Here is a 27,860-nt window from a genome sequence, read left to right on the forward strand (position 1 = left end):
GAGTAGCACTGATGGAAAATTGTGCCCACCTCTTTAGCATTGAAGTTGCCCTTTCATTGCCCTTGCTTCTACTTGTGGAAACGTGTTGCGTATGTTTGTTTGATTGGATTTGCGTCTGCTGTGTTTCAGCTTCCAACATTGTTATCTGAATGTAAATTTTGTTGTCTTGGCAATAGAATTTTGGGGAGGATCAGCTACAAACATTGGGTAACTCGTTTTGGTTACTGGAATGTAACATCTTACATCAAGTCCTTCTTGGCTAAGTGCAGAAACTTCTCGTGGTTTTACTGCTTGCCCCATAAACTTGTTTCCTGAAGTTAGCCATTAAAACTCTTGCCATATGGTTACATGTCGATTTTTACACTCTCACTCATTTAAAGCACTCACCAATGTTCCCAGCTTGTGTTTTGCGAGGCTAATTAACATTAAAAAAAAAAAAACAATTGTGTCCAAACAGTAAAAGAACATGTCTTACTCAGCACACTCATAAGTCTGGCATCTGAGGCAAGGGTATTGGACATGCTCTAACTAGCATGCTATCACACTGTTTGCTGCCAGCTCTCCTGTATGTGTGTGTGTGTGTGCATATTTATTAGCTCGTGTTGTCATTTTAAGTCAACTGGAAACTTCAAAAAGAACTGCAGGAGTATGCACCAAGTGACGTGATGCATGAACGGACTTGCATCCATAGTTGCTTTTACAAACATCCTTTGCCAAACACAAATTGTGTCTGTTTGATTTATTGGGGCATTGAGCTACTTTAACAATGTTATTTCATTAATCATTTAGTAATAATAATAATGCCTCATCTTTGCATTCATACATTTTAAAAAAGCATCTGAGTGAGACAACTGTCGATCATCGTTTTGATCTGCTTAGAGTGCCATAATTTGAATGTTGCGTCTGCTTTCCAGCTACAAACAAATGGTTGTCAAGTTTACTTTACAGCAAGCAACAGTTTGACATTGCAAACGAGACAAGCAAATGAATAGCATCTATCTGGGAGTGTTGTCCCGCTTAAATGAGCTTATATTTGAATACAAATGGTGCAGCAACACATGTAAACAGACAATCTGAAAATACAAGTATATATATTTTATCCTTTAATGGCATTTCCATTCATTACGGTGGGGAGATGGTGTGACGTATGCGTGCTTTGAGTCCTGACTATATTCACCGAACAAATTAAAGTCATATCTCAACACACATCTAGATTTGCTGATTGGCAGTGGGACCAGAGATTTCACTGAAAGTTTCAATCACACGGTATGTATGAAGAAAGAATTGACTCAGACAAGTTAGACAACAATAAAATTATGTTTGCATAAAAGGCAATTCTTTTTTTGACAGGTGCTGAAACATTTCAATAGATTTTGTTAATGAACCCCTTTAACTTCTAATTTGAACACTTTGAATGAAAGGATGAACTTTTTTTAACAATTTAATTGCTGAGTCTGGTATCTCTTTTATTATAATGAATTGCTTTCCTAGATTATGAAAGTTTTGTTCGCCCCTTTTGATCTTTATTGACAATAAGCGGTTCGGAGAACGAATGAATAATTCTTAGTTATCATGCATATTATGACAAGATTATTCAACTCTTACTGCGCGCAGTGCAGTCACTGGGGGGCCTGCCTCTGGGCGTTTTCTGCTGTGATTCAAGCACATCCCTTTCATCCTCTCACTTGAAAAGTGGTGCGCAGTTCCGTTCGAGGTGTCACAGTCGTGCGCACTAAACAATTCCAGACTGAATCATGCGCGGAGACAGCGTGTTGCTCGCTGTTTTTTGGGTCGGTCTCGCCGCAGGGCTCCCTAACGATGCCATACACTGGACATACGCAGGTAAGCTTTTGTACACTTGGCACTTTAGCGCAAAGGTGAAGGAGGGGGCGGCGCATGGAGTCGCAGGTTACATTTCACGTACGGCTAAAACTGATGCGTGAAATCTGAAAGATCAGACGCTTTGGAGAGGGTGGATTTGATGATGATAATAATCATCATCATCATCATAATAAAAATAATTGCCGTTTGTTTATATACCACTTAAACTCCCAAAACAACAAAAAACATATTTCTTTGTGATAAATTATTAAACACAGTAACAACCATAATAATAATGATAATAATAATAATGATGATGATGATAATAATAGTAATAATAATAATAATAATAATAATAATAATAATAATAATAATAATAATAATACAAAGAAGAAGAACAACAACAATGGTTCCTCGGACACAGAATATACACAGCAACTAAATGGTTAATCATTTATTACACTGTTGAGAAACAATGATGAGTTGCAACAACATCAAGTTGGGCAAGTCCTGTCTGTGACTCTTTTAATCAACAATGGGAGGGGAAAAAAAACGGAACAAACGTCCCATAAGTATGCATATAGAGTCACTTTGCGATGAATCCTTTGTTGATTTGGCAAACTGCGGAAATCACAGATATTATGCCCCGTACTCCATCCCCCAAAGATTTAAAACACTTCCCAAATGTCATAAAAACATTTCTGTGGAACGTTTGCCAAAAGAGCGGCATCATTCCAGACTGGACTGAAGTTGACTGGAGTCACTTTTATTATTGTTTGTGACTGGAAAACAATGTAAATTAATGTCATTTAAAAAAAATAATTTGCTCTCTACAATATGGTACTTTTTAAAAACATGCAGTAGCATCATTGAATAAAATCTAAACAATTAAACAGTTTGTACTGCCCCTCCTGGTGTACCTATTATTATTATTATAATTATAATTATTCTTCTTATTATTATTGTTATTATTAATATTATTATTTAAACCTTCTCACACATTGCTGTGGTATGTGTGGAATTGTGAGGCAACAGATTATTTATAGTATTCCATTTTCAGCAAAATCTGGAAATAATGAGCACTATGAATACTCTCCGAATGTACTTTAGATAAAGTAAATTGAGGCATAAACCCCTATTGTTTTTGCTGATTTTATGTACAATATATATGAAACGCCATATTTAACCATACTACATGAAAAAAAGTAGTCTTGTGAATCGTTCCAGATGTAAAGTGGCAACTTTGTGACATAACAGAAAATGCCCATAACATTTGATTTTCACACAGAGGGAGCTTTGGACCAGATGCACTGGGCAACTAAGTACCCCGCATGTGGGGGCAAGAAACAGTCCCCGATTGATATCCAAAGGCGCAGTGTGAGACACAATCCAGATATCTTGCAGCTGGAGTTGAGTGGATATGATGCTCAGAGAGGGACTTTTCTCATGTCCAACAATGGACACTCAGGTAAGTAAGTAGCACCGAATATCGAAAATGTTCTTAAAGGAAAGCAACGCTTTTCTGTCAATGTTTTCAACAGCTGTAAATATCGTATCGCCCATTTAATGAATGGATGGAACCTGACTGGAAGTTAGTGGTGTGGTTAAAAAGTTTGGACTACCCACATGTTAGCATGTTGTTTCCTAACAGTCCAAATTGACCTGCCGCCCACCATGAAGATCACAAAGGGCATGCCAGGAAAATACACAGCCGTTCAGATGCATCTGCACTGGGGTGGCTTGGACTTGGAGGCTAGCGGAGCGGAGCACACCATCGACGGAATTCGCTACATGGCAGAGGTAGACCAAATAAAACGTTCAGATGCAGCTTACCTCCATCAAGAGATGCGATAGGCGGACACCGGTGTTGTACAGCACACGCTCTAGTGGTGACAGTGCTGTGATGTGAAACGCAAACATCCTGCAGGCTGCAAAAACATCAATTTGTCAAAGTGACAGTGCCTATGCATCAGTGGTGGACAAAGTAAGACCGGCTGGCTTTGTTCATCCGGCTCACCATCAAAGGGAAAAAAACGGTCTCATCATTCATACCATTAAAAAAATTGTCAATGTGTTGTATAATACAAACATTTTTACATTTACATTGCATTTTTAAATCTTATTAAATGGTCACTTTTTAACAATTGAATGATTTATTAATAACATAAGGGTGAATTATTGTATGAATTATATGAACTAAATTTCATACAGTGTACTCAAACGGATGGCCTCTTGTTATTTTTGTGTCTGTTCTTCCTTGTCTTTCAGCTCCATGTTGTCCACTACAATTCAGACAAGTACAAGAGCTTTATGGAGGCCAGAGATAAACCAGATGGGTTGGCTGTACTCGCATTTTTCTACGAAGTATATAAGTATTCTTTTGCTTCTTTAAATGTCCATTTGCACATGAACACATCTCAGTCTTGCCATGCTTCTTATTGCTGACAATGAGATAGTGACATATCTTAAAAAGCTCATGTGAGATAACATATACCTAATAAGATTTCAAGTAGTTGAAGAGAGATTGTTAACCGAAGAATGCGCTCACGTGTCTTTTGCTATGGCAACACAGCCTTTATCATCCCTTGCGAGTTCCAACCGACCCAGGCTGGGGAGGGGTTGGTAATAATTAGAAAAATTATAGTACAGAAACAAGGCAAGCTGATAATGGCAGTGTTTTTAAAATAGGCAGACTTCATCTTGACTCTCTTGTTGAAAAGGTCACGGTTCATGCGCACGCACAGTTTATGGACATGCAGATTACAAGCAGTGCTGTAAAGCAACTTTTATTGCTATGTTTCTGCAAAATCTATTTTTTCCCAGGATGGTCATTTTGAGAACACCTACTACAGTGACTTCATCTCCAACCTTGGCAAAATCAAGTATGCAGGTGAGTATCATCAGGAATGCATGGATGTCCTCACACGAGACGTGTTTGAGTCTCATGTGTACTAAATGACCCGTGGCAGGTCAGTCCATGACCATTTCCAGCTTGGATGTGCGCTCCATGCTCCCTGAGAACCTCAGCCATTTCTTCAGATATCAGGGCTCCCTCACCACACCGCCCTGCTACGAGAGCATCCTCTGGACCGTGTTCGATACACCCATCACTCTTTCGCATAACCAGGTAGGCTCAACGGCAGATTTGAATGTAATCTTTTAGAATCTTTTCAATCCAGCTTCAATCCAGAGTCGCGGGGTGCCTCCGTTGCCGTTTTTGTTGCATTCAGATCAGGAAGCTGGAGAGCACACTAATGGACATGGACAACAAGACCCTGTGGAACGACTACCGCATCGCTCAGCCTCTCAATGACCGAGTGGTGGAGTCGTCGTTCCTTCCTAGACTTGGGAAAGGATGTGCGTATTTTATGTACCGTATACTTGAGCACTCGGTCATTCAAAAAGAGATGAGACAAATGGTTGCCGTGTCCTTTCATTTCACCAGCCTTCTGCCGACAAGACGAGATCGAATCCAAGCTGCTGAAAATTGAAGGCCTGATAACATCTCTTGGAAGAACTGTGTACTCAGGTGAGTGACGTCTTGGCAAACTAGAAGGCTGAATCCAAATTCAAGCACTCTTGTTAACTCTTCACTGCTGTACGGCTTAGGTGGGCGACATGACTCACATCCAACCAAAAATGGTGAGCTCATGTATTTCCTGTTCACAGCACAGAAAGTGACTTACTGTATAAATGTATCATTTCAGTCATGATACTTTTGAGACTTTTTGTTTTATTTGCTGGTGTGCCCTGAGATTCTTCAAATACCTTCATAACGATTGAGAAATTTACCCTTAGAAATATTACAGGTGTCTGGTCGCTTATAATTTTTTTTTTTATCTGTCTTCATTAGAACGTCAAGCTTCATTTCCTCTGGTGCTGAACTTCCCTCAAGATAATTCTGGTAGTTACGCCAGGGTTCACCTCGACCATCCGATGGATCTCGACTCGTTCACCATCTGTATGCATGTCGTACCCGAAACGGAGGGCGCGCACAACCTCATCTCCTATGCCAGCGACGGAGTCCACAATGAGCTGATGATCTCCATCAGTGAGGACAGAGATGCCAAGGAGATGGGCCTGTGGATCGGCAACGAGTTTGTTAACCTGCCGTACAACATCAAATCCCAAGACTGGGTCAACTACTGCATCACCTGGACGTCCGACAGTGGCGGAGTGACGCTGTGGGTCAACGGAATGGTCGGAGAGCGACGCTACCTAAAAAGTGGTCACACCATCATCTCCGGCGGGGTCTTCATCCTGGGCAACAACCAGGACGGGTTGCTGGGCATCTCCAACACCGACTCCTTTGCGGGAAAGTTGACCGATGTGAACGTCTGGGACTATGTGCTGACCACGGCAAATATTCGGGACCAGATGTCATGTGTGGGGGACGGTGTGGCACAGGGAAATGTGTTGAGTTGGGGTACCACCAAATTGAGCTTGTATGGGGGGGTCCAGCTGGGCAGTCAGCACAGATGCTCCTGAAACACTGTCATGCTGCAGTTTAATCTTTCAAACGCATCGTACTGTAGCCTATAAAACCTAAAAAGTGGCTTAGTGTGAAACTCCTCACTTCCACTGAAAACCCAGACGAAGCATAGCTCCTCATACAAATGTATCTCTCAATTGAAATATATAACTTCAATGTACTTCCTTCATATCATTTTATTTTCATTTGACTATAGAGAAGGGGGTTTTAGTGACATTTTAGCGCATTGTTCAAAAAAAGTGCAACACATAAGGCACAACTCCATTTTTTTTCTCTCCTGGGGCTTGACGCATATATAGAGGCTGAGAAAATAATCTACAACTATATTGTGGAATATCAAATAAAATTCTGAAGGTGTTAACCGGGGCTACAGATTTCTGACGGGGCTATTCATCTGAGTTTTTTTTGTTGTTGCAAATAACAGCAGATATGATCAGGCAGAGGACATAAATGGTGACTTGGGGGCTTTGAATGCTTCACTAATAGTATAAAATGTACACCAATATGAGGCGTGGCAATCACAAAGAAACGAGACTGTGGCAGCCGCATTCGTGACTCAAAAGTAATGGCAAGGCATGACGGGAGTGTGTGATACACACAAAATTCTGCAAAAGAAGCAAATGAGAGAGGAAAATGAAGGAGACTGGTGCAGAATAGTGATGAGGTGACAAAAGCAGTCAGCCATGCTGCCAGTTTCTTTATTGTCACTCCTCGTATTAAACGTCAACGAGAGCTTCATTCTTACATTCATCATCTTTCTTTCGGGAATAAAGTTACATACTTAATGTCTATTTATGCCTCTAGTAGTGTGGTTATTTTTTCACGTTTTCTTCTACAAAAGACTGCTGTAACATTTGTTAAAAATACAACTAGAGGAACATGCAGTGTGATGCAATTCCCACACACCCCTAAAGCGAGGACTTCCTCTCATGTGAAAGATCTATTGGTGTCTTCAAAAGGCTGTGACCTTCTCGGCTTCCTGCTGCTTTTCTTTGCTCCCTTTCAGTGACGCACTGCCATCGCCCAGTTTGATCTCCACTCTGTTCCTCTTGGCAAACATCTGGCAGATCTCAAGAAAGGTCTTGTTCTTGGTCTCGGGGACAACCAGCCAGATGTAGATCAGCGTGGCCAGACAAATAAAGGAAAAAACGACAAAGCTGTAGGGGCCAAGGCCTCTCTGAGGGGAAAAGGACACGAATCCTTTTTAAAGATGCAAAGGAAGAAAAGATGAACAAAACATGCATTTCCAAAGAAATTTATCAACCACCACCTGAAATGACGTCATGAAATAAAATACCACCAGTGGGATACATGCGCCCTCTAGTGTCCTCTGTGGAATAAACTACTGCAGCGCATATTCAGTTGCGTTGAACTTTTAAGTTGAGTATATTTGGATTTGAATACAATTCGGTGCAATACATTTTAATTAAATCATGGATAGCGTGTTCAGGTGCTCTTTTTTTTTTAAATTGCCCAATGTTTCAACCCATGGCTTTAAATCATATAAAAAAAAAAACGTTTGCCTCATTTTTTAGGACCACTTGGGTCAAATATGTTAAATAAAAAGTTTGACAAACACTATTCTAGAGCATTCTGGACATTTAAAACATTGGCTATGCCTGCAATTATAATTGGCAGTATGTTATTAACAGTATGTTATTAACCGGGTGTGGTGATAGAGGGTGAGACTCAAGTGGTGCAACTAACCTCCATAAAAGGGAATAGCAGGCCAACGGTGAAGTTTGACAGCCAGTGGACAGAGCCTGCCACCATGAAGGCAGCGGGCCTGGCTGACTGCCGAAACATCTCAGTAGTCACCACATAAGGGATAGGACCTGCCAATGTCAAAGGGGGAACATATGAGACGGATGATCAGTCACGTAGAAAGTGCAAAAGTCTTTAGCTGCACTCACTGGGCCCAATAGCATGACCACTAATGTAGATGATAACACACGTGATGCTGACGTAGGGCATCCACGTCACACTTTCCTATTGGCACAAGCAAGTTTTGTTATGTCAGTTTTCAAAATTAAATCCATCACACTATCTTAACTCACTGCGAGGGCAATGTTTAAAAGAATGTTTAGTTTTAGCATTCATGGTACAAGGTAAAATATAGGATGGGGAAATTATTTTTTGAAAGTATTGGTAGGGAGTCAAATTTACATCACTCTGGGTGTTGCAAATTTGAGGGCCCACTTTAAAAAAAAAATAATAATAATTAAATCATCTACAGTTGGAAATGTGGGTATCACAACAAGTCATTCTAACAATGAGCACTTGAGGGCAGCAAAGCAACATAAAATAAAGTGATTGAGATTGTCTGTGCAAACCTGGAAGGTGAGCGCCACCGTAAGAAGGATACATGCGCCGGAGCAAATCCCAAAACCACAGAGGAGTAGGAGGCGTCGTCCTGAGGCTTCCACAATGAAGACCTAGCGTTACAAATTACCCATTAATATTTTTTTTAGAACTACAACTATCAGCTAAAATGAGAGGACCTACAGCCGCGATGGTCATGAAGACATTTACGGCACCTGTTCCCACTGTGACATACTGGATGTCATTCTTTGTGACTCCTGCGCTGGCATATATGCTGTCTGCATAATAGTAGATCTAGAAGAGTCAGAAAAGGATTTGGCATTAACAAGAGTGTAAGAGGGCATACAAATGTGTGGAAAGTGAACCCCTGCTACAAGACCAAGCCCTGGGTGCCAGGAATGGCAAACAAATCAAGAAGCGTCATGGACTTGGATTGTCAGTGGCGTACAGTCAAGGCCCGCCTTCTCCGCTAGCCCAAAAGCTAACATGAAATGATTATATTTTATTTTTAATAGTATCTTGGCTGCACAGTTTCCAGTCATTTGTTGGGGGGGGGGGTTCAAATCAGATTTCCACGCCATGTAAATGTAATCTGCCCAATGCCTTCAGACTCCATGGGTGAAGTGGCTTTCTTATTTTAGCCAATCAAAATTTAGATTCACCACTGCAAAGCAACAAGGATTATCTTAATAACTATGTGTGACTTCGTCTGTGCTGAAAATTCAAAGAACAACCGGAGAGAAGCTCCCCCAAATTCGCCTTGCATGGATAAAAAAGCAGGTCTCACCGCATTCACCCCTGACAGCTGCTGCCCCATGTTCATGATGATGATGGAGACCATCTGCCAGCGAAGGGAGCGCTGGCCAAGCAGGGACAGCACTGACAAACGACCCTCCACCCTCTCCGACTGGTCTTCCAGACACATCTCTGAAAGTTCTGCAGCCACATCGTCCATGCCACGAAGTCTCTGCAACGCTAAGGGAAGATAGAGTCGAAACCCTTGTCATGTCAAAACCGGCTTCCCATTTGCAAGTCACCTTTCTTTGCAGTTGCCTCATCGCCTTTCTGGATGAGTGTGTACCGAGGGCTCTCCGGGAAGAAGGGCAGCAGGATGAGCTCAATCACAGCAGGAATGGCAGTAATGCCCAGCAGGAGGGTCCAACCTTAACAAACACAGGAAGTATGTTAGTTTTGACACAGGTTACTTGTAGAATTAAGAAAGATGTGAGAGCCATGAGACAGAAACACTTCAGTATATTTTGACACAACAATTGTATTTGGTACTATGTGTGGCGGTGTCAACCTTTGCTGTTGCCTAGTAGGTTTCTGATTCCCAGCACTTGGGCACAGAGGATGCCAATGGTAATGAAAAGCTGCGGTACGATTCCTATGGCTCCTCTCAGGTTTTTGGGAGCGAGTTCGCCCAGATACATGGGCACCACGTTGGATGAAAGACCTGCGGCAAAAGGGCATGACGCTCCAGATGCATTTGAAACCTGTGGACTTCATCATTTTCAACATGTCAGACCTGCGCAGATGCCCACTATGAACCGAGCCACGATAATGATCTCATAAGATTTGGCCAGCTCACTGACTCCCATCATCAACGCGGGCACGATGGAGAAGATGTTGTTGAAGAGGAGGGCACCCTTTCTGTCAGGCCACATAAATATTGTTTGCACTATTGTGCGATGCACGACAGGTGGCATGCGCACTTACGAGACACAGCATTAGGTACCCCTGCAGTGTTGTAATTAGAGCAAATAGGAAAGGTGACCTTTGTAAACATATTATCATCATAAGGTCTTTTGTACTGGATCTCATTACATTGTACAGGTGCTCTAGCGTGTCATGCATGATTACCTTCCTAATTTGTTGACCAGCGGTGCCACCATGAGAGAGCCAAAGAAGCCTCCCAGCGGGTACATAGACACGGACAGAGACCATAGCACAGTCAGCAGGTTCTCCTCCATTGGTTCAGCATAACGCTCGAGGAAGGTGATGTTGTAAAAGTGCTGCATGAACTAAAGTGGGACCCAAAACAGAACACATGACCTGAATCCAGCATCATTGAAGTGTGCATTTCTTGGAAGGTTACCGGAGCTGGAGAATTGATGACAGCAACATTGTATCCATACTGGAAGGACGAGCCAAATGTAGATATGAGTGTGGCCAGTGCCAGGACCACAGTTAATCTCTACAAAAGCCATACAGTAGGAATGTTTTTATCCAGATTACAATCTGGAGTTCTTTTGGATGAATGACACTCACCCCTTTCTTCTTTGCACATTCCTCTCCGTCCATCGTGGCCATTTGTCAATCAATAAGAAAAAGTGCACTTTGGTAAACTGCACTTGTGGTTTCTGCCCTTTGAACATGTCTATATGGCAGCTAAGAGCAGATATTTGTTTATTGCTTTTATGTTGCTGACAGTGCTCACTCACTTACTATGGGTTAAACAACTGTTGCGCAATAGGCTGGAGGCACACCTATTACACAAACAAGAATTGTAACAGAACCTAAAAAAGCGGCACAGCCGGATCGGCGCCTAAATTACACGGTCGTGTGTTTGTTTTTCATTTCCATTAAGAATGCTTATTGCTAAATACTACAATAATGACAAAATTATAATTTACTTCTACTGATCATGATTATCATGAATATTCCATTTATATTCTTATACATGCGTATATACGTATATAATCAGCATCATATAAACAATTATAGTTGCTTATTTGCTGAGAGAGAGACCTTTCAAAGTCATTTTTTAACCACTTCTGGCCTCCACCACCCCAAAAAAAAATCTCATTTCATGGGGCTGGCCAACTCTGCTAAAGTCACCCACATCCTGAATTGAACATATCATTGGTAAAAGTATTTGGCAAAAGAAGTTTGGTGTTATGAGGTAAACTTAAGATGGCTGTAGGGTGCTCATCTCATTTGGTAAAAAAAGCATGCCTTGACATTTCTAATACTATAAATAGTATCACAGTGTGCGCCTCTTTTAGTTTTAATGAATTACATGGGCAGCAAGCCAACTGACTAAAATCCCCTCATAAGGTGTCTGCACACGATGGAGCCTTCAATGTCAGCCAAGACTCAAAGCTGACACAATGGACCCAACACAAAACATGATTGTGGGCCTGAAGGACAAAAAAAAAAGGATCCTCATCAGCATTTAACCGTAGTCGTCACTTCTCCATTTTTTGGGGTATGCTAGTGGTGACTAGTCGTGTCAAAGTACAAATTTTGTCCAGCGGTAATGAGATGTGCGGCAGTCGTCATGTGGAGGACTGCTTCCGTTCACCAGTTAGTTGTTCACTTAGGAGAGTTCCTGCTTCCTATTTCCATCATTCTATTTTGTCTCAATCCTGTCTCTCTAATAGTGTGCAGAACGATTTTTTTTTTAATGTGGCCAAATATATCTGAGAAATTGCAGCCTTCAATATTTTGAGGAGCGCTGCAATTAAGAGACAAGATGAGCCCATAAACACAAGCAGAATAATTAAAGGCTCTTCCACAAAACGGCAGAAGGTATAATTCATAAAAGAGAATAAAGGTTTTGTGTACAAGAAACATTTGAGAGTAATTAGTTTTTTTAATAGTGTATAAAATATGTATCATGGCTCAGTAAAGGTTGAGAAACTCTGTAACCAATAATGCTTTGCAGCATTAGGAAGCGACACATTTGGGGTCAGAGGAGAAGTGAGCCTCCACAGTAATAAAAGGCTCAGATTTTAAGGAGGAAGAATGACATGTGATGATGGGTCATATACATCCTGACAACAGCAATCATATTAATAACTGTGACACATCAAGCACAATGACTTTGTAACACATTGTGAGGCAAGAACAAAGAAACAAACACATCACTGCCAGTGACATCAAGCCAACTACTATCTTGCATCAGATTGTGTTCCTCTTTGGAGTCTCATCTGTATCTAACTTTTTTTCATCTCAATACTTCTTGTTTGGCAAGACAAAGGAACGGTGATTATAGCGTGATAACATTGAATGAGTTTATTGGTGCAGCTTTCTTTCAAAGTATATAATGATTAAATTAAAAAATGGCGACAATGCTATGAATATAGCCAAGAACATCCACATATTTTTCGTCTCCACAAATACTTGATTAAACTGATTATGAATCGATCCATACAAACTCTAAAAATTGAGTCGTGATAAAATAATTTATCTCGGAGAAACACCAACTTGAATGCAAGGTGCTTTTTTTCTCACCACACGCCTGTTAAGTAAGTCCACCTTCTGTACAACTGAGCATCACCTGTCAGTGTGGTCGCCACTCGTGAACTCTACCTCTTTCTGATTTGAGACAGGAAGTTCAGGCGGCAGCTCGCGACTGTCATCTTGCGCTTTCTGCCGCTCTGATGAGCCCGCACGGCAGCAGCAGAGAGAAGCGAAGAGGCGCATCCGGACCGGTGCGGTGAAAAACACAAACATGATGCAGTTGGCTGCTCCCTGCGACGTGTTGCCAATGCCCTGTTGTGCCACCACAGAAGACAGACAACAAGAAAAATCTTATAAACATGCAACCGACCATAAGATTGTGTATGACAACCAAATGATTGAAATGTCATGTCCACTCACGTGTAGCATGACCAGCACAGGGTTCTGGCCTGCTGGGGATCCGGCCAGCAACAGAATAAAGCGGATTGTACTCCAAATGCGCAACGTGATGAAGATAAGAGGGATGAGAGTCAGCTTCATGTCCGCCATGGTGGAGAAGGAATACGATGGCGTCCTATTGGCCAAGAGGGGACGGTACTCAGAAAGGGCTGCATGCTGTGTGTGGTACCAAAGGATACAAGACAGGAGGAAATTAATGACTTTTTGGAAATCAGTAACTAGTGTTGTCACAATAGCAAAACTTTAACTACAATACTATACCAGCGTAAAGTACCACGATACTGAAACAATACCATAGCAAAAATGTAATTCAGTAAAAATGGCGGAATCATAGATGACAAAACATGAAACTTCAGAATCCCAAAATATTCAGGAATTCAAAATGGTGAATGGTGGTGGATATTATATTAAAGTAGTATTACATACATACACAAATTATATAGTTTGGTTGAACATACCGGTGCTTAAACTAATTGTAAATTGTGGATGTTGAGTCTCTCTTTGCTTGTCTGGCTTTTTGTTCCTTCTACATAGCATATTTTACAGGAGTGACTCATAAACAGCTTGAAGCAAGTACCGGTACACAAACTAGGAGCATGTTTCGATTTTGACTTAAAGGTATTGCAGTACTTCTGCAGTGCAAGTATACCATGATCCAGCTCTATGAGTAACACTACATCGTCAACTTTCTCCTTGGGTCCTCACCGCTGTGTGAATGTGTCTCTTGATAAGGATGTATAGGACAGGGAGGGTGAGGTAAGCCAAGAATTCCCAAATCTTTCCACTCAGCAGCATCCATAGGACACGATCAGGGATGTGGATTCTGACCCAGCACCAGCCAACTGACACCTCTGACGCTGTGTAGCCAATCTTGTTGAGGCACACGCCTGCAATTGTGATGGCCAGAGGAACGCCCCAGCTAGATAACACAAAAGAGTTAAAAACAGAAGTGTTAAAGAATGACATCACACACAAAAAAATTGTTTTTCAGTTTTAAATGCCATGTGGGTTCAATGGCCAACGACACGTAACACCACGGAAAAGACTATCGTAACGTTTGCTTCACACATACTGTGTGGTAGTCAGTACGTCAAATGTAACTCAAGGATATTTTGTCTCTACCAGCTAAGAATATAAATTTTCATGCCAGAATGACATGTTTTTAATAGTCCATTGCCAAGGGGCAGGCTGTGTGCTGCTTATACAAGGGGATGAATAGCTCTGTTGTGACACCCCAAATGCAACGGCCCGCCTAAGAATTTGCAAAAACAAAAGTCGAATATTCACTGCAGATGTTGTGGTGAGAGTACCATGCGGTGACCATGTGATTTTGAATCTCATAATTGTTGACTTATTATACTTATTATATTCTACCAAATAGTTGCTTCCTCTTCCTAAAGTATATTAATAAACAGCACGTAAATGAGCAATTTTAAGTACTCAGTGTTGCACATTGCAGCATGATTAAACGTGTAATGAAAGAAGCTTCCTATGATTGTCAGTTGGTATTATTTACTATGTTGTAATGTTCATTACAGCATCCTAGATTGAAAGAGAACAGTACTACCCTTGACATTGTGTTTATTTATTTTTTCTTCCCGTGGAAAGAGCTGAATAAGTGGTTGATAAAATATGGCCACTTACAGCCTGCTCCATTGTTTAATTTAGTTTACAATACCAAGAGTCCCGGAATATTTGTTGCATTATCATATTTGGTTTTAACTGATTTCTTAACTTGTACAGTGCTTATTTTTCTTAAATGTATCTAATTAAATAATTGGTTGATTGTGTTATTGTAAATAATAAGTTCTTTTTGATTGAATAAGTCAAACATTTACATTCATTCTATAAAATAATAAGTTTACCAAGAATGATTCAATTCTATATAACAAAATATACACATTTGAAGAAATTCTTGCAAAATTGAAATCAACCATTGAACAGTTTTTAATTTTTTTTGTTGACTTTCTACTCCTTACTTGATCAAAACGTTTTCACCTTTTGTGAACAATGTAATGAAATGTAAAAAAAAACAATGTAATGAAATGTAAAAAAATAAAATAAAAAGTAATTCAAAGATTTTCTCCCAATCTGAAGTTAAACAATGTAACGAAATGTAAAAAAAAAAAAAAAAAAAGTAATTCAAAGATTTTCTCCCAATCTGAAGTGATTTTAACGAACATGTATTTTTTGTTTGTTTTAAAACCCATTTGAACTCTTTTGTCCAAAGTTAGCAAAACTATGGGAACATCTTTTCATGGGATTCCGTGATTTTTGTTTTGTCTTTCTTATAAAAGTCCCCTTCTATATACCTAAAATGAATAAAGGAAACAAATGACAAGTTGTTTTCTTCATTAATTTCATGAACCTGTCTTAGTTTACAGATTGTAGTTTATGTATCCCGAGGTGCCTCGGGGCGTCTTAAAGAGACAGTAACAGTTTATTCTCTTAGCTACCTGACCAGGTGGAAGACCAGTACCAGACTGTCTGCAGCTCTCCGACTGGACTGGACGATGAGCACATACAAGTAGACTGCGATGGCCACCGTCCAGAAAAAGGAGCTGGTGTTGGCGAAGGTGGATATCGCTCCTTGAGCGATGCAGTCCGGCGAGTCGGAGTCGAACACTTTCCACACTCCGTAGGCATACGAGAGCGCGGAGAGCCAGTCGGCCACCGAGAGGAAGAGAAGCAGTTTGCGCGGAGTGGTCCTCAAATCCGCCAAACTAATGTAAGTGACGATGATTAGCGACGAGCCCACAAATGACATGGCGCATGAACACAACACAACCACCTGCTCAGACAAGTACACAACTGTGTGGTTGTGTGCTGCCATCGTCTTCTTTCTCGTTTCGTCTTCACTACACGCGGTGCATGTTTGCAACACAACGCGCTGCCGTCACTTAATGCGTCCGTTTCCCTTGAAGACTTGAGGGAAAAAATAACAAAAAACTGTTTTCCTTTTCCCCCACCCACTGCAACTTCTTCCTTCTTCTCTTCTTCCTCTTGTAGCTGAGGTCACAGTCAGCCGGTCAGTGGCACGCTGCAGGCTATTTTCAGAATTGGATTTAAAACGATTACGTACTATTAATCCCAAAACTAATTCCCCTGCAGAGTGTGGAAAAACACAAATGCCACGTAATCGTTTTTTTCATCCAAATACTGTACAGAAAAATAAAAAAAAAATCAATCTTTTCTGAGCGAGAAAAAGTTGGTCGGACGTTCAATGTTTGATATTCGTTCTCAGTGCCTATTTAGAGAAGCGTACTAGGCAATTAGTGAGTTATGTGGTGCATTGATTTTACGAGTTTCATTTCATTCATTTAATGACCGTGCTTGCAACTCAAAACAGTTTTATCTCAAATTCCAGCAATTTCGCCATTGAGACAATTAGAAACCTCTTGGCATTACTTTTTGGTGTGGTTGCGCCCGTCTGATTTACGAACTTGCCGATATGATTGTCTCCTGAAATGTTGGACATTATTCTGTAAAGAGACTATCAACGCGATTGGTGAATCGGACCTTGAACGATTCCATTTGTACAGTCCATCAAAGAGAAACAACTTCTGTTTGTGGACACAATGCATTAGAGAGAATAAAAGACATCAGAGGGGAATAAGACACTCTCCAATAACATTTTTTAAATCTGTGTACATGACCGCGCAAGGTGCTTTGACTGGGAATTTGCGCTACCCTGTGGCTACTTGCCATATTTTTGTTGCAGACAAATTTCTGCCTTGCACTTAAACTCATCTGTCAGTAATATATTGACAATGAGTAGCGTGAATATTTGCTTTGCACGTTGACTTACAATTTTATAGGGTTAGGGTTAGCCTAGAGGCAATAATGTTTTCTATATGCCTCTACCAATGTATATGACAAGAAACACTTAAATGCTCTTTCTTCCATTAGATGTCAAAAGGTGCAATAAACGTGCATCAATCTGTTACCAGTGGAATAGGTAATTCCTGAGACTTGATCAACTTTGTGTTCAATTAGACAGACCCAGATTTCATAGCGAGTCAATTGTTTAAATAGATTGGGACAAGATCAAGAAGGGTAGTGTTTGCGGACACCAAGTAAAACGGACACCTCGGCTAAATAAAGGTTGAGAAAGTGATTAATAGAACTTTTACCAAATAGTTCCCTGGAAAACACAACTTTGTACAAAGCTATCGAGTAGAGGCCTCCTTGGAATTCAGGTATTGCTGCAGGCCGACGAGACTACAAATCATTCCTTAACTTTGCAGCACTGCAGTTGCTTTTTGCCTTTCTTTCTAGGGACAAACATCTGTGCTGTCGTAGAAGAGTTGCCCTAGGCCAACCACCAGTTATATAGACAACCACTCAGTCTTATGATAGTTGGAATGATAACATTGCTATAGTTAGATTTTTTTTCCTACCCTTAATCAGCCCATTATTCTCTTGTTGGTCTTCTGTTAAAAAAAACAAAAACGAAAACAGACATTTATAGAGGATTGTGTGTATTATTGTACAACAGTTATTCAGGTGCACTGAAATAAACAAAAAGCCGATCTGGAATTTTTTTTTTTCATTTTATTTTATTCATCAAGTTATAACAATAGAATAAATAACCACACTGGAACAATCACAGTTAATGGGTATTGTGTTTAATTAACATTTTCGGGACTGTGTCAATTATATCGAAGGATTATTCATTTTGTAAACGCTAATTTTAACACACAGCTCTTGAATTGGATCTTATTAGATTTAGCAACCGGACAAATTGTTTTGACTACTTAATAATCAGCACAAATTTATAAATCAAAGCGACTGAATTTACATGAAATTATTGTGAAAATCAATTTCAGGCAGGCAGACATAAAACACACATCAGCAAATAGCCATTTTAAATTCATGCTTCTTTTAGCCATCAGATGGCAGCAGAAGACTTTTTTTTTTCACAAACTACAACGCAAAGCTTTGAACCAACAGAATGTATTCAGTTCGTCATTACTCACATGTTTATTTCGACTATGTCTTCATGTGACAACTTAGTCCATAATGGGATGGTCGATACAAAGCAGCTTAAGGTTTCCCCCTCCATTAGTCAATCTCATTGCTGAGGACTCTTATTGCAAAGAATTTCTGCGGCAGTATACTTGCTGATTGCTTCGTTCTCACTCCTCACAACAACCAGCTAAGACACTGCCAGAGAAACACCCACAGCAGCCAGCAGTATGCCTCCTTCTGCCAACTGGTCCTTGCTGCCACCGTTCTCCTCGAGAGTGGCATGAAAGCTGGCAGGTTTTTTTTTAACTCTGATGAGCTCTCGAAGTAGAAGATGATCAGTGCTCTCTGTGAAAACAGACACAATGCAGGTAGGCATACCTTTTTCTAAAAAAATTCAATGATGATAAAATGCACCATTGTGGCTTGGATAAGTGATGAGTTTACACATGGGTGCTCAAGTGATCAATAGCCTATTCCCAAATTGATTCTTGACCCCCCCCCCCTTTTCCTCTTCTTACCTGGTATGCCTGTGCAGCATCACTTTAAGTTTGCACAACTTGAGCAAGCAACTCCCCCCCTTCTAAGTCCAAGAATAGATTTTGTGTCATGACTCATGATTTTGCATCAAAACGCTCCGATTGATTCACCTCAATTTGTAGCGGTGTGTTCAGATTGCTGCTCTCCTCATGTAAAGTAAATGCTTGAGTGTTGTTCAGCAAAGAGGTATCAGTTAAAAGTCTCCCCGCGATCTCTGCAGTGCTATTTTTGTCCGCCGGACTGTTCTATATGGTCCTCTCCCCGAGGATTCCGCTTGCTGACAGGACATGGACACGAAAGAGCGCTCTGCGGTCGTCCGCTGTAAGGACAATGAGAGGGAGGAGGAAGGCAGATAGGGCTTGAATCTGCTATCATATGATCCATCTCTGGTTGTGTAACTGGAAAGTCATTTGACTGGTGCTCGGACAATTCTCACCTCGTCTTGCATCATAAACAATTACGCAAGGTGTTGGTCATGTATGACCGAATTAATACCGACCTGCTTTATCACCATAAAGCAGGTCGGTATTAATCCTATCTAATTATCTATCTGATTCGAACATCCGAACTAATGTTAATGTATGCCAAAGACAGCTTGGCATGTAGTCCTCTGTTGTTATTGCATAAAATTTGGACCTCCCACAAACCTTTCAGTCTGTTTTCTAATCTTCAGCCCACCTGTAACAGTCGTGGCTCTTTAATAGAGGACAAGCCTCTACTAATGCTTTTGATTTGCCTTTACCAAGAACTAATGGAGGATCCTTAAATTTTGGATGACCTTTAGGTAAGATATATGCGACCTGCTCATTCAAACTGAGGTTGTATTGCAAAACATCAAATACGTATCGAATCTAGGACCACATATGTGTCCCATGTCAGATTTGACAAAAAAAAAAAAAATCTGAATATAGGCAATAAATATCTGATCTGGGGTGCATTTGCCTGCAGCGCTTCAAAAACAAGACACGTTTTTTTTTTGGCTATCTCTTCTCGCAACTGACCAATTTTCAGAGTACTTCCAACTTGCCTCTCTGCTGCTGTCACCAAACTACAACACTCCATGGCACACCAAAATGGCCTACAAACAAGGCAACTCTGAGTATTGTGGAGGAGCATAGCGTTTAGCCTTGCAAGCTCGTCCGAATACCACTAGTCTTAAAAGATTCACACCAGTGGGGGCTGAGGTCAAGGAATTAGGGTAATGGCGTGAAGTGAAGCTCCATTTTCATCCCAAAAATCTATTGTCTTAAGGTGAATTATATTCATAATTAAACATGCATCTCCACACAGTTTAAACATTGATGTCAGTGTTGTAACACTATGGCACAAAGAAGAATGATACAAGCATATGAAAATATTAGTAGTATGGCGAAATAATAAATGTTTATCTTCAAAAACAATAAAAACACAAGTTAAATAGAAACATTCATTCATCTTCTGAACCGCATATCCTCACGCGGGTCCGCGAGCGTGCTGGAGCCTTTCCCAGTAGTCTTAAATGGAAAATTCTTCATTTATTTTTAGCCTTGCTATGATGTTCTGTCTCAAGCTAATTATCACGTTGACTGCCATTGACAGCTATAGACGTCAAACATCCATTTTAACTGGGCTGGCAGCGAATTAGTTAATTAGGAAGGTAGGCTCTGTTGTGGGTTTGGGCTTGGACAGTAGAGAGAGTGCTGGAGGAGAGGACACTCTCTAAGATGAGGACCATACTGACCAACAAGAGCCATCTTCTCCCATTAGAGGAGCTACGTAAGCTCCAGGTTCCACTCACTGGGGGCTCCACAAATAGATCAGGTTGTATCTTCTAGGAGGAATGGGAGCGTATGACCTCCCAATATTGTCTAATAGTGCCCTGACTTTTATCTTTTGCATTCAATTTATATGTTATTTATTGTTTATTAGTGTCTTTAGATATTTCTTCAATGTAAGCAACAACCCAATGAATAATTTCCCTTGGGATCAAGAAAGTAATCATCTATCTATTACAGCATGCTGTGCTATCGACGTTAAAGACAAACATACACAAGACTCTTACTAAGTACAGCTACATTCAGCATAATGGGTGAGTTGTACCTTTAATCATATAGTTTTATTTGTATCTCTGCAGGTATGTCCTTACATGAAATTGGTTTGTGCACTGTGCTGAAAAAATATCAATGATGTCACTAATGAATCAACTTCGACTTTCATTACATTAGCTAATGATTAGCATTGATCACAAAAAGTCAAGTGACAGTGTTCGAGTGCTCCTGTGATATTGACCTAAAGTTTATATTTCCTTATTTATTGTAGCAAACGGGTAATTTTGTCACACAAGGGAAAAATGTAAGAAATATGTCAACATAAGCGAGGCCTTACAAGACATCCATGGCCTGTCATTCAGCCTATATTGTTTATAAAAACCAAAAAGTGGTCAGGGTTTCTTGGAGGGTCATTATGCCATAACCCTTTTTCTATTTGTGCCACTCGTGTTTGTGACATTTAAGTAATGGTCGGTGCCACAGCTCAGTGCTTCATAGTCACAGTTCGCATCAGCGGAGCTTCAGCTTTCCCTTCCCAAACATTCATTCATTCATTAACAATGACAAGCCATAACATTATAACCACTGACGGGTTAAGTAACACTGATTGTCGCACAACAATGACACCGGTCAAAAGGATATATCAAACTGCAAATTAAATGTTCGTCCTTGATCAAAACAAGCAGTTAGTGTGGGACAGCATAATCCTAATGAGTAACTTTGACAAGCACAAAGCTGTGATGGTTTGACAGCTTTGGGGTGAGAATTTCTTTAACCGCACATCCTGCCAGGCATTTTCTAGGCAGTGTTCTGCAGTACTGGTCCGTAGGGACATTGGCCCCCGTGGCTCACTCAGTTACAAAGCATCAGAAAACATTTCATTATTAGGCTGCTCCGACTAAGACCAGACTGTCTCTGAATGACATGAATCAAAATTGAATGGTTGTGCTAACGTACCTTTTAGTTGTTGTGATGAGAAGTTTAGCGGCATGTACGCAGTTAGGCAATTCAACGAGACAGATGCAGCATCTGCCGTTAGCTAGTTCACTTTTAATAGTACCACAATTTCAAATAGTTGGTGGTCATTTGTAATGGAAGTGAAAAATATACATGTACAGAGCTAGAGCTCGCCTTGGTAGTTGTTCAAAACCAGCTACTTTGTATGTTAAAGACCTAGGGTTAAGGGCCATTTGTAAAAAAAACATTAATAAACACTACAAAGGGAACAGCGCCATCTATAGTGGTGGAGGAGGCCAACCATTTGGCTTCTGTGCGTCCACTCTCGGAAAGAGGAAAAGAACTGAGCTGTCTCAATGCCTTGATGGGCAAAAACATACGTCAGCTCCATAAGACCCTCGTCACGTTTTTACCAAGAAATATTTGCACTATATTTATGATCAATTGCTCTCTGTCGTGTCAACGACTTAATCTCATCAAGACTCCCGAGAGTCTGACATGTTTATACTTCTTGTTGGCAGTGTAACAGAACGCAGATTACATTGGCATTTCAAACGTGTACTAGGACAACTCATTCATCCAATTGAATATCTTACTTGAGCTACATAGCGTGAGCCAACTGCATGTAAACCTAGTCAGTGATGTCCTGGTCAAGGTTACCCCCACCCCCACCCCCTTCCATGTAGTCTGATCCCGCAGAAGATTTCACCGCAATGCACGCATTTCCTGAAAAAGTCAATTGTGTGCTCCCGATTAAGGTGTCACAATACACAGTGCACTGCAGTTTGCTGCATATGCACTCAAAGTCCACAAGCTGACCTCCACCTCTCAAAGTCTCCTACAATGACCACGAATCAACGCAAGAGATTTGGGATGCAGACAGTGTGACGCTTTCGACAATATTCTGCTTGTGAGTTGTGCGAGTTGTACTTATCATATGGACTAAAACATAGCAAATATTTGGCACTTTATGCTAAAGCTAACTCCGACACTGTACTTTCTGTTCCTTGGTTGTTTCATTGTTGGCTAACAACAGTTATGCTCCCTCATCCAATTGCATTCCACACATCTAATCACCTTATAGCTAACAATGACATCAATATTTACTGCAGTGCCATGTTCTTGTGCAATACCGCACTCACGATTCACACAGCTTAGCGTGTCACGTGCAGTGTATTAATTTCTTCTGACTGGTTGAAGGCTTGGTTTTGGCTTCCTTACCACACTTTTTTGTTTGATTGTGAAGGCAAGTCTCCATAAGTTGGTTTCATTCATATTTATTGACCTGCGTCACAATTCATTCTGTTAATTATTGGCATCTTCACAAAGAGCGCTAACCCCGAACACTATAGGTTGTTGGCTTAACATTTTTATTTATTTTTTTACTTCAGAAACCGGACTAGCGCACATCGAGTCTAATCGCTAAGCGTCTGCGATTATGTGCAGAAATATGGACCCTTTGACCTCACATCCTATCAAGTGTTCTGACTTCAGGCATCGATGTAGTAGTGAGTCCAAAGTAGACATTTTGAAATAGGGTGCATTCTGGTTCTCTGCTAGGTCCAGTGACACAAGTGGAACATCAGTCAGAAATGAGACATGGCTAACAAACAACAGCAACGGTGGATGACGAAGGTCACCGCAATAAGGGCAGCAAGAAAAATGACCACTGCAGTAAAGTGGAGACTGTGGAGCGTCATTCTAAAATGACCAGAGATGAGGCCTGGCTGCAGCGTAAGCAAACTGGCACATAGGGTTTTTTTTTGGGGTCATTTATCTTCAAAATGTTGCAGCAATGCCCAATCTTCTGAAGCTGTGAGTGACCAGTGGTGACAGTATGGACTCAGCACGTTAAAAACCATTTAGTACTAGAAACCATAACTGCTTATGAAAATTTATCAGTGGCAAATAGAACCATGACAAAAGGTGCTTGCACAGCAAAGTAACCTAGAGACGTTTCCAAGGTGTCATCTTAGCGTCAAGACGCTGATGCAGTAGCACAGGTCAAGAGTTCAACTCAGCGCTCAACTTACATGTACTTTGCTGAAGCAAATTAAAGGGAGGACTTTTAGCGTCCCATTTCCCAATTCGGATCACGAAGAGTTTCGCTTGTGTTCTTTGCTCCTTTTAGCAGTAACATTTAACCCGGGCATTCACATGAGGGCTGTAACATTATATGTCGGGCACTTTAAATCACTCACCCAAGGCAGTAAAACAGCTCCCCAGTCCACCTTTGGTACCAGTCGGCCGTTGTCCTCAGGTGTTGTGCAGGCTTTGACCAAAAGGCACCTGCGTCTCTCTGTCTCTGTTGCACTTGGTCACTGCAACAAGTCAAGGCATGTTCCTGCACAGCAGCCCGCCTGGTGCACGAGGCTGCTCCTAGACCAGAAGGGGAGGAGCAGAGCTGTGAAGGAGGGGGGGTTAGTCCAAAAGCCCCAGCATGACTCAGCCTGCTTGACTTGGTTGGTTTGTATGCAGAGATTGAACCTTTTTCTTGTTGCACAAGACAATAAGATGATTGATAGCCCGTCGTTCATGTCATAACAAAAGATATGATGGTGGATGACGTGTTACACAAAGACTGCATAATGAACTTTGGACGGGTAGAGGCCAGAAAACCGACCTTTTTGTCTTTATTATTTTTTGGACTCGCAGGAAAAACAAAACACTTTTTGGTGTTATACTTGATTTGTAAAATTACTATTGTAAAAGTAAATATACTTGAAAAAAAAAACATTTCATTAGCCTAATAACATAACTACCTAGATGATTTAATTGATAACATTTTTGGTGTTTCTTTTCTTGTTTTTCTAAAATATTAAAAAGTGATAATAAAAAGATAATTTCTTTGTTGTTATTCATATCAATTATTATTTTGCACCATTGACAGCATTGAATGGCCTATATTGAGAAAGTGAATAACATTGGATGTAGAACATTTTTGACAAATTAAAAAATCTAACTTTTAAAAATGTATCTATTTTGATTAATTTCATATCTTTTATTCGCTATCTCTTAACAATGTGCTTCTTGTTTCCAGCTAAAACCAGATCAGTCAATGAAAGTAGTCTTTATATCGTAAACTTTTTACACTTAAATATAATTTGGAGCTGACTGTATATTTAAAAGCTTTTTTTAGTGCATGGAATCATATTTGATAACCCAAACTGACATGGACATCGTACCAACTGTAAGACAGTCGAGCCTTGCTTGTTATACTTGCTATTCTAAAATTTAATTAATTTAATCTTACTCTTTTTTTGTAATTAAAAAGTTAGTAAAGTATTTTATGAGTGACCAATAAAATATTAATTGGGTCATTGTATTAAAATTCTTTTTCTTATTCATTCTTAATAGCTACCTCTTTTACTTGTACTTGCTCTTTAACATACTGCTAAATTAATTGCTCATTAAAGCTGTAATGAGGCAGTATGGTAATTCATTACATCGCATCATACAATACAGGAATTTTAGACGAGGCCCACGATTGCAATTAAAGCTTACTCACTGACAGATATGGATTACGCGGATGTATCCGAATGTGCCTCGCATGCTTTTTTTTTCCCCTTTCCTACTGACACACAAAACCTCGATCAGATGTGCAGATTCATCAGCGTCCATGAGGGCTAATTATGCAGTGCCGCTCTGCTGCTTGCGTACTACTCCCCCCCATCCTCATAGGAAGGGTGAAGCCAGTTCATAACTGCTGTAGTGGAAGTTGATCACTAGGCAGATTCCAGTTGCAGCAGCAAGAACCAGCTCAGCAAAACTCACCTGCTACAATATGCTCTCAATCTGGCTGCCTGAGCATCCAAGCGGCCGAGCGCACCTTTCTCTCCACTGCATCAGGCAGCAGACTGATGACCTTATCAATGGGAGAGCCAAGTCTCTGATCTTGTGCCCAGAAAGCACTTTTAAACTGTGCACCGTGGTTTGTCTTTTCCATGCTGACAGCAAATGGAATAGATGCTGGGGGAAAAAAAGGATGCAGTTGTCTGCAGACCACTGCTTTCATTTATTGGAGCCAGTGATGCAGCCCTGCACTGCAATGCACTGGCGGACGTCTGACTTCTGTTGCACGCTTGCTTCGGAATGTACGAAAGCGTGAACGCTTTGCACTCGGGTAAAATACGGATGAGCATTCCGGCAACTCTTTCTTGCTGTTGTTATTATTTATTTATTGTATTTGATGGGACAGTGCGTGGGGGTGGGGGCAAGGAGAGGAACCTGGAGCACAGCAAGTTCAAAGCTTGGTGCATTGATTACATCATCGCAACTGAAGAGCTGGAATGGGACAATGCACCATCCCAAGGTGCGTGTGTGTGTTGAGGGTGGGGGCTGGGGGGAGTTTGGTGTGTGTGGGGGTGTAAATCTCTTCTCCAAACTCAGGCAAGGTCCCATTTAGAGTGAGATAGTCCACCTGCAGTGCGTGCGTGCGTGGTGTGTGCACGTGTGTGTCAGCACTGCAGGAAGTCAGCTGATGCTGTAGGGCATTGCAGGATTGCTGCACTGCTGCTCTCTCCCTCCTCTCTTCACTCAGGCATATTGCTCAAGGAGGTGGATGGTGATGAGTGCATGTGCTGCATACTTTTTCAGCAAGGGAGGGGGGAGAAGGTGAATGGAGGCGAATTGTAGGCTTGCAATGCATGCTGGTAAGGCGCTGTGCTGGGCTACTTTACCTCTGAGAGACACTAGAAAGTAGAGATGGGGGTGGAGGCGGGGGGAGCAAGGAATATCAGGTGAGTGCGGCAGATTTCCTTTGCAGACATCTCTGCTGGAAGTATGCGCAGGGGAAATTGCAGATGTTCCTAGATGATGTCAGGCACCAGATGTGGCGTTGGGCCATTTTTTTTTTTAAATAGTCCTAAAATCCTCCCTACCTCCCCCACCCCTCCCTTCCTCAGTCATGTCATCCTGCTGCAGTCAGCAGACGTCCCCTTGGAGGTGTGTGTTTCACAAAGAGATGCCTGACCACTCTTTCCAAGGTCTTAGCACAATTACCTGATGTGAACTCAAAGTGGAGATGACCGGCATTCTGAGCTGGCAGGACCCGCTCCAAAAAAGTGGGATGTTACAAGTTTTGATTTACAAGAAGTGTCATACGTGACCACACAGGGTATCTCGGAGGACAGCTTGTCTAGTGTGGCCATTATATTTCTCTAGTCAAAGCCATTAGATAAAAAAATGAATACTTTTTCCAACATGCAACGTGAGCTGTTTTTGCAGAAAAGTAGCGTTAAACTTCATGACTGCACCACTGCACCCCGTCCCATGCAGGATGTTGTAGGCTCACTCTCTGATTGGCTTTTTAAGCACGCACGCATTCTGTTTAGCAGTGCAAACTGTCAAATCTAAACCTTCAAAAAGTAGAGAACATAAATTGTTCTCCTCCAAACTGCAGAACTATCATATTTAGCGTCTCACTGCTTTCTTCTTTTTTCTTTTTTTTTAACCGAGCCTTCTCAGCAGACACTCTGGTTGCTATTTCAAGCCGGTACCGTGTGTCAAATATTGATAGAAGAAAAGACTAGTCCAGCTGGCTGGCTGACTTCAGCCTGGTGGTGCAGAGGCGGAAAGTGATGAGATGGTAGGCATGCACATACTGTATACTTTTATCAGCTGCTGCAAGGCCGGTTTTGAAAGTGTACAATGGAGGAGGAGAGGCGAGTAGACCGCAAATGAGAGTCTTGAAATGCGTACCTGCAGACGATCGTCGGTCGGGCAGCATCAGCGGTGACGGAGCAGGAAAACTTCAGCGAGCCTCTTGGTGTGATGATGTGCCTTCTTGGTGCTGCAAAGTTGACTGCAGCATTACCTCCTGTACAAAATGACATTGTTTGCACTCTCTCTCTCTCCTTCCCTCCTCCTCCTTCTGTGAGCACCCCCACCTCCCTCCCTCTCCTCTGCACGCTTGCTGGCAGCCTAAAGTGCACAGCTCAGCAGTGTTCCCCTACTGCCGCAGCAGATCCTGCATGAGCTCTGCGTATCCAAGCGGGATGGGACTTTTAAAGGGGACCGCAACCTCCAGGGTCAACCTCTCCTCTCTCTCTCTCGCTCGCTCCTCTCTCTCACTCTCTCTCTCCCTC

At 41.3% G+C, this 27,860-nt stretch overlaps 3 protein-coding genes and 2 long non-coding RNA genes across 7 annotated transcripts; 2 read left to right on the plus strand and 3 right to left on the minus strand.

Annotated features, from left to right (window-relative positions):
- The first annotated feature begins 1,672 nt into the window (after window positions 1-1,672).
- ca6 (carbonic anhydrase VI) lies at window positions 1,673-7,104 on the plus strand. Its single transcript, XM_049753077.2, has 10 exons — window positions 1,673-1,842; window positions 3,110-3,289; window positions 3,473-3,621; window positions 4,090-4,185; window positions 4,645-4,711; window positions 4,791-4,948; window positions 5,052-5,178; window positions 5,267-5,350; window positions 5,431-5,463; window positions 5,675-7,104. Exons 1-10 carry the CDS (start codon window positions 1,755-1,757, stop codon window positions 6,307-6,309), a joined length of 1,617 nt encoding a protein of 538 aa, XP_049609034.1. The 5' UTR covers window positions 1,673-1,754; the 3' UTR covers window positions 6,310-7,104.
- Window positions 6,968-12,107, minus strand: slc2a5 (solute carrier family 2 member 5). 2 transcript variants are annotated; one of them, XM_049753079.2, is made up of 12 exons: window positions 10,907-12,107; window positions 10,734-10,832; window positions 10,499-10,659; window positions 10,164-10,288; window positions 9,939-10,091; window positions 9,673-9,798; window positions 9,423-9,610; window positions 8,819-8,929; window positions 8,647-8,748; window positions 8,227-8,302; window positions 8,021-8,148; window positions 6,968-7,490 (listed from the first exon to the last, which is right to left on the minus strand). In XM_049753079.2, exons 1-12 carry the CDS (start codon window positions 10,946-10,948, stop codon window positions 7,266-7,268), a joined length of 1,536 nt encoding a protein of 511 aa, XP_049609036.1. In that variant the 5' UTR covers window positions 10,949-12,107; the 3' UTR covers window positions 6,968-7,265. The 2 variants fall into 2 exon arrangements, with proteins under 2 accessions (XP_049609036.1, XP_049609037.1); XM_049753080.2 differs by lacking the exons at window positions 10,164-10,288; window positions 10,734-10,832; window positions 10,907-12,107 and having other exon boundaries at window positions 10,499-10,645.
- A 106-nt stretch (window positions 12,108-12,213) lies between these two features.
- gpr157 (G protein-coupled receptor 157) lies at window positions 12,214-16,292 on the minus strand. The gene is made up of 4 exons (XM_049753081.2): window positions 15,739-16,292; window positions 13,988-14,201; window positions 13,244-13,438; window positions 12,214-13,135 (listed from the first exon to the last, which is right to left on the minus strand). Exons 1-4 carry the CDS (start codon window positions 16,113-16,115, stop codon window positions 12,917-12,919), a joined length of 1,005 nt encoding a protein of 334 aa, XP_049609038.1. The 5' UTR covers window positions 16,116-16,292; the 3' UTR covers window positions 12,214-12,916.
- Window positions 16,293-17,894: 1,602 nt separating this feature from the next.
- On the minus strand, window positions 17,895-27,659 carry LOC125988199 (uncharacterized). 2 transcript variants are annotated; one of them, XR_011086198.1, is made up of 4 exons: window positions 27,475-27,659; window positions 23,976-24,153; window positions 18,901-19,109; window positions 17,895-18,598 (listed from the first exon to the last, which is right to left on the minus strand). It is a non-coding gene; the product is annotated as an uncharacterized lncRNA (long non-coding RNA). The 2 variants fall into 2 exon arrangements; XR_007488243.2 differs by having other exon boundaries at window positions 17,895-19,109.
- Window positions 18,488-23,867, plus strand: LOC125988198 (uncharacterized). Its single transcript, XR_011086197.1, has 2 exons — window positions 18,488-18,621; window positions 20,785-23,867. It is a non-coding gene; the product is annotated as an uncharacterized lncRNA (long non-coding RNA).
- Window positions 27,660-27,860: the final 201 nt, after the last annotated feature.

The sequence above is a fragment of the Syngnathus scovelli genome, chromosome 2, assembly GCF_024217435.2.
Source record: "Syngnathus scovelli strain Florida chromosome 2, RoL_Ssco_1.2, whole genome shotgun sequence".
Lineage (NCBI taxonomy): Eukaryota > Metazoa > Chordata > Actinopteri > Syngnathiformes > Syngnathidae > Syngnathus > Syngnathus scovelli.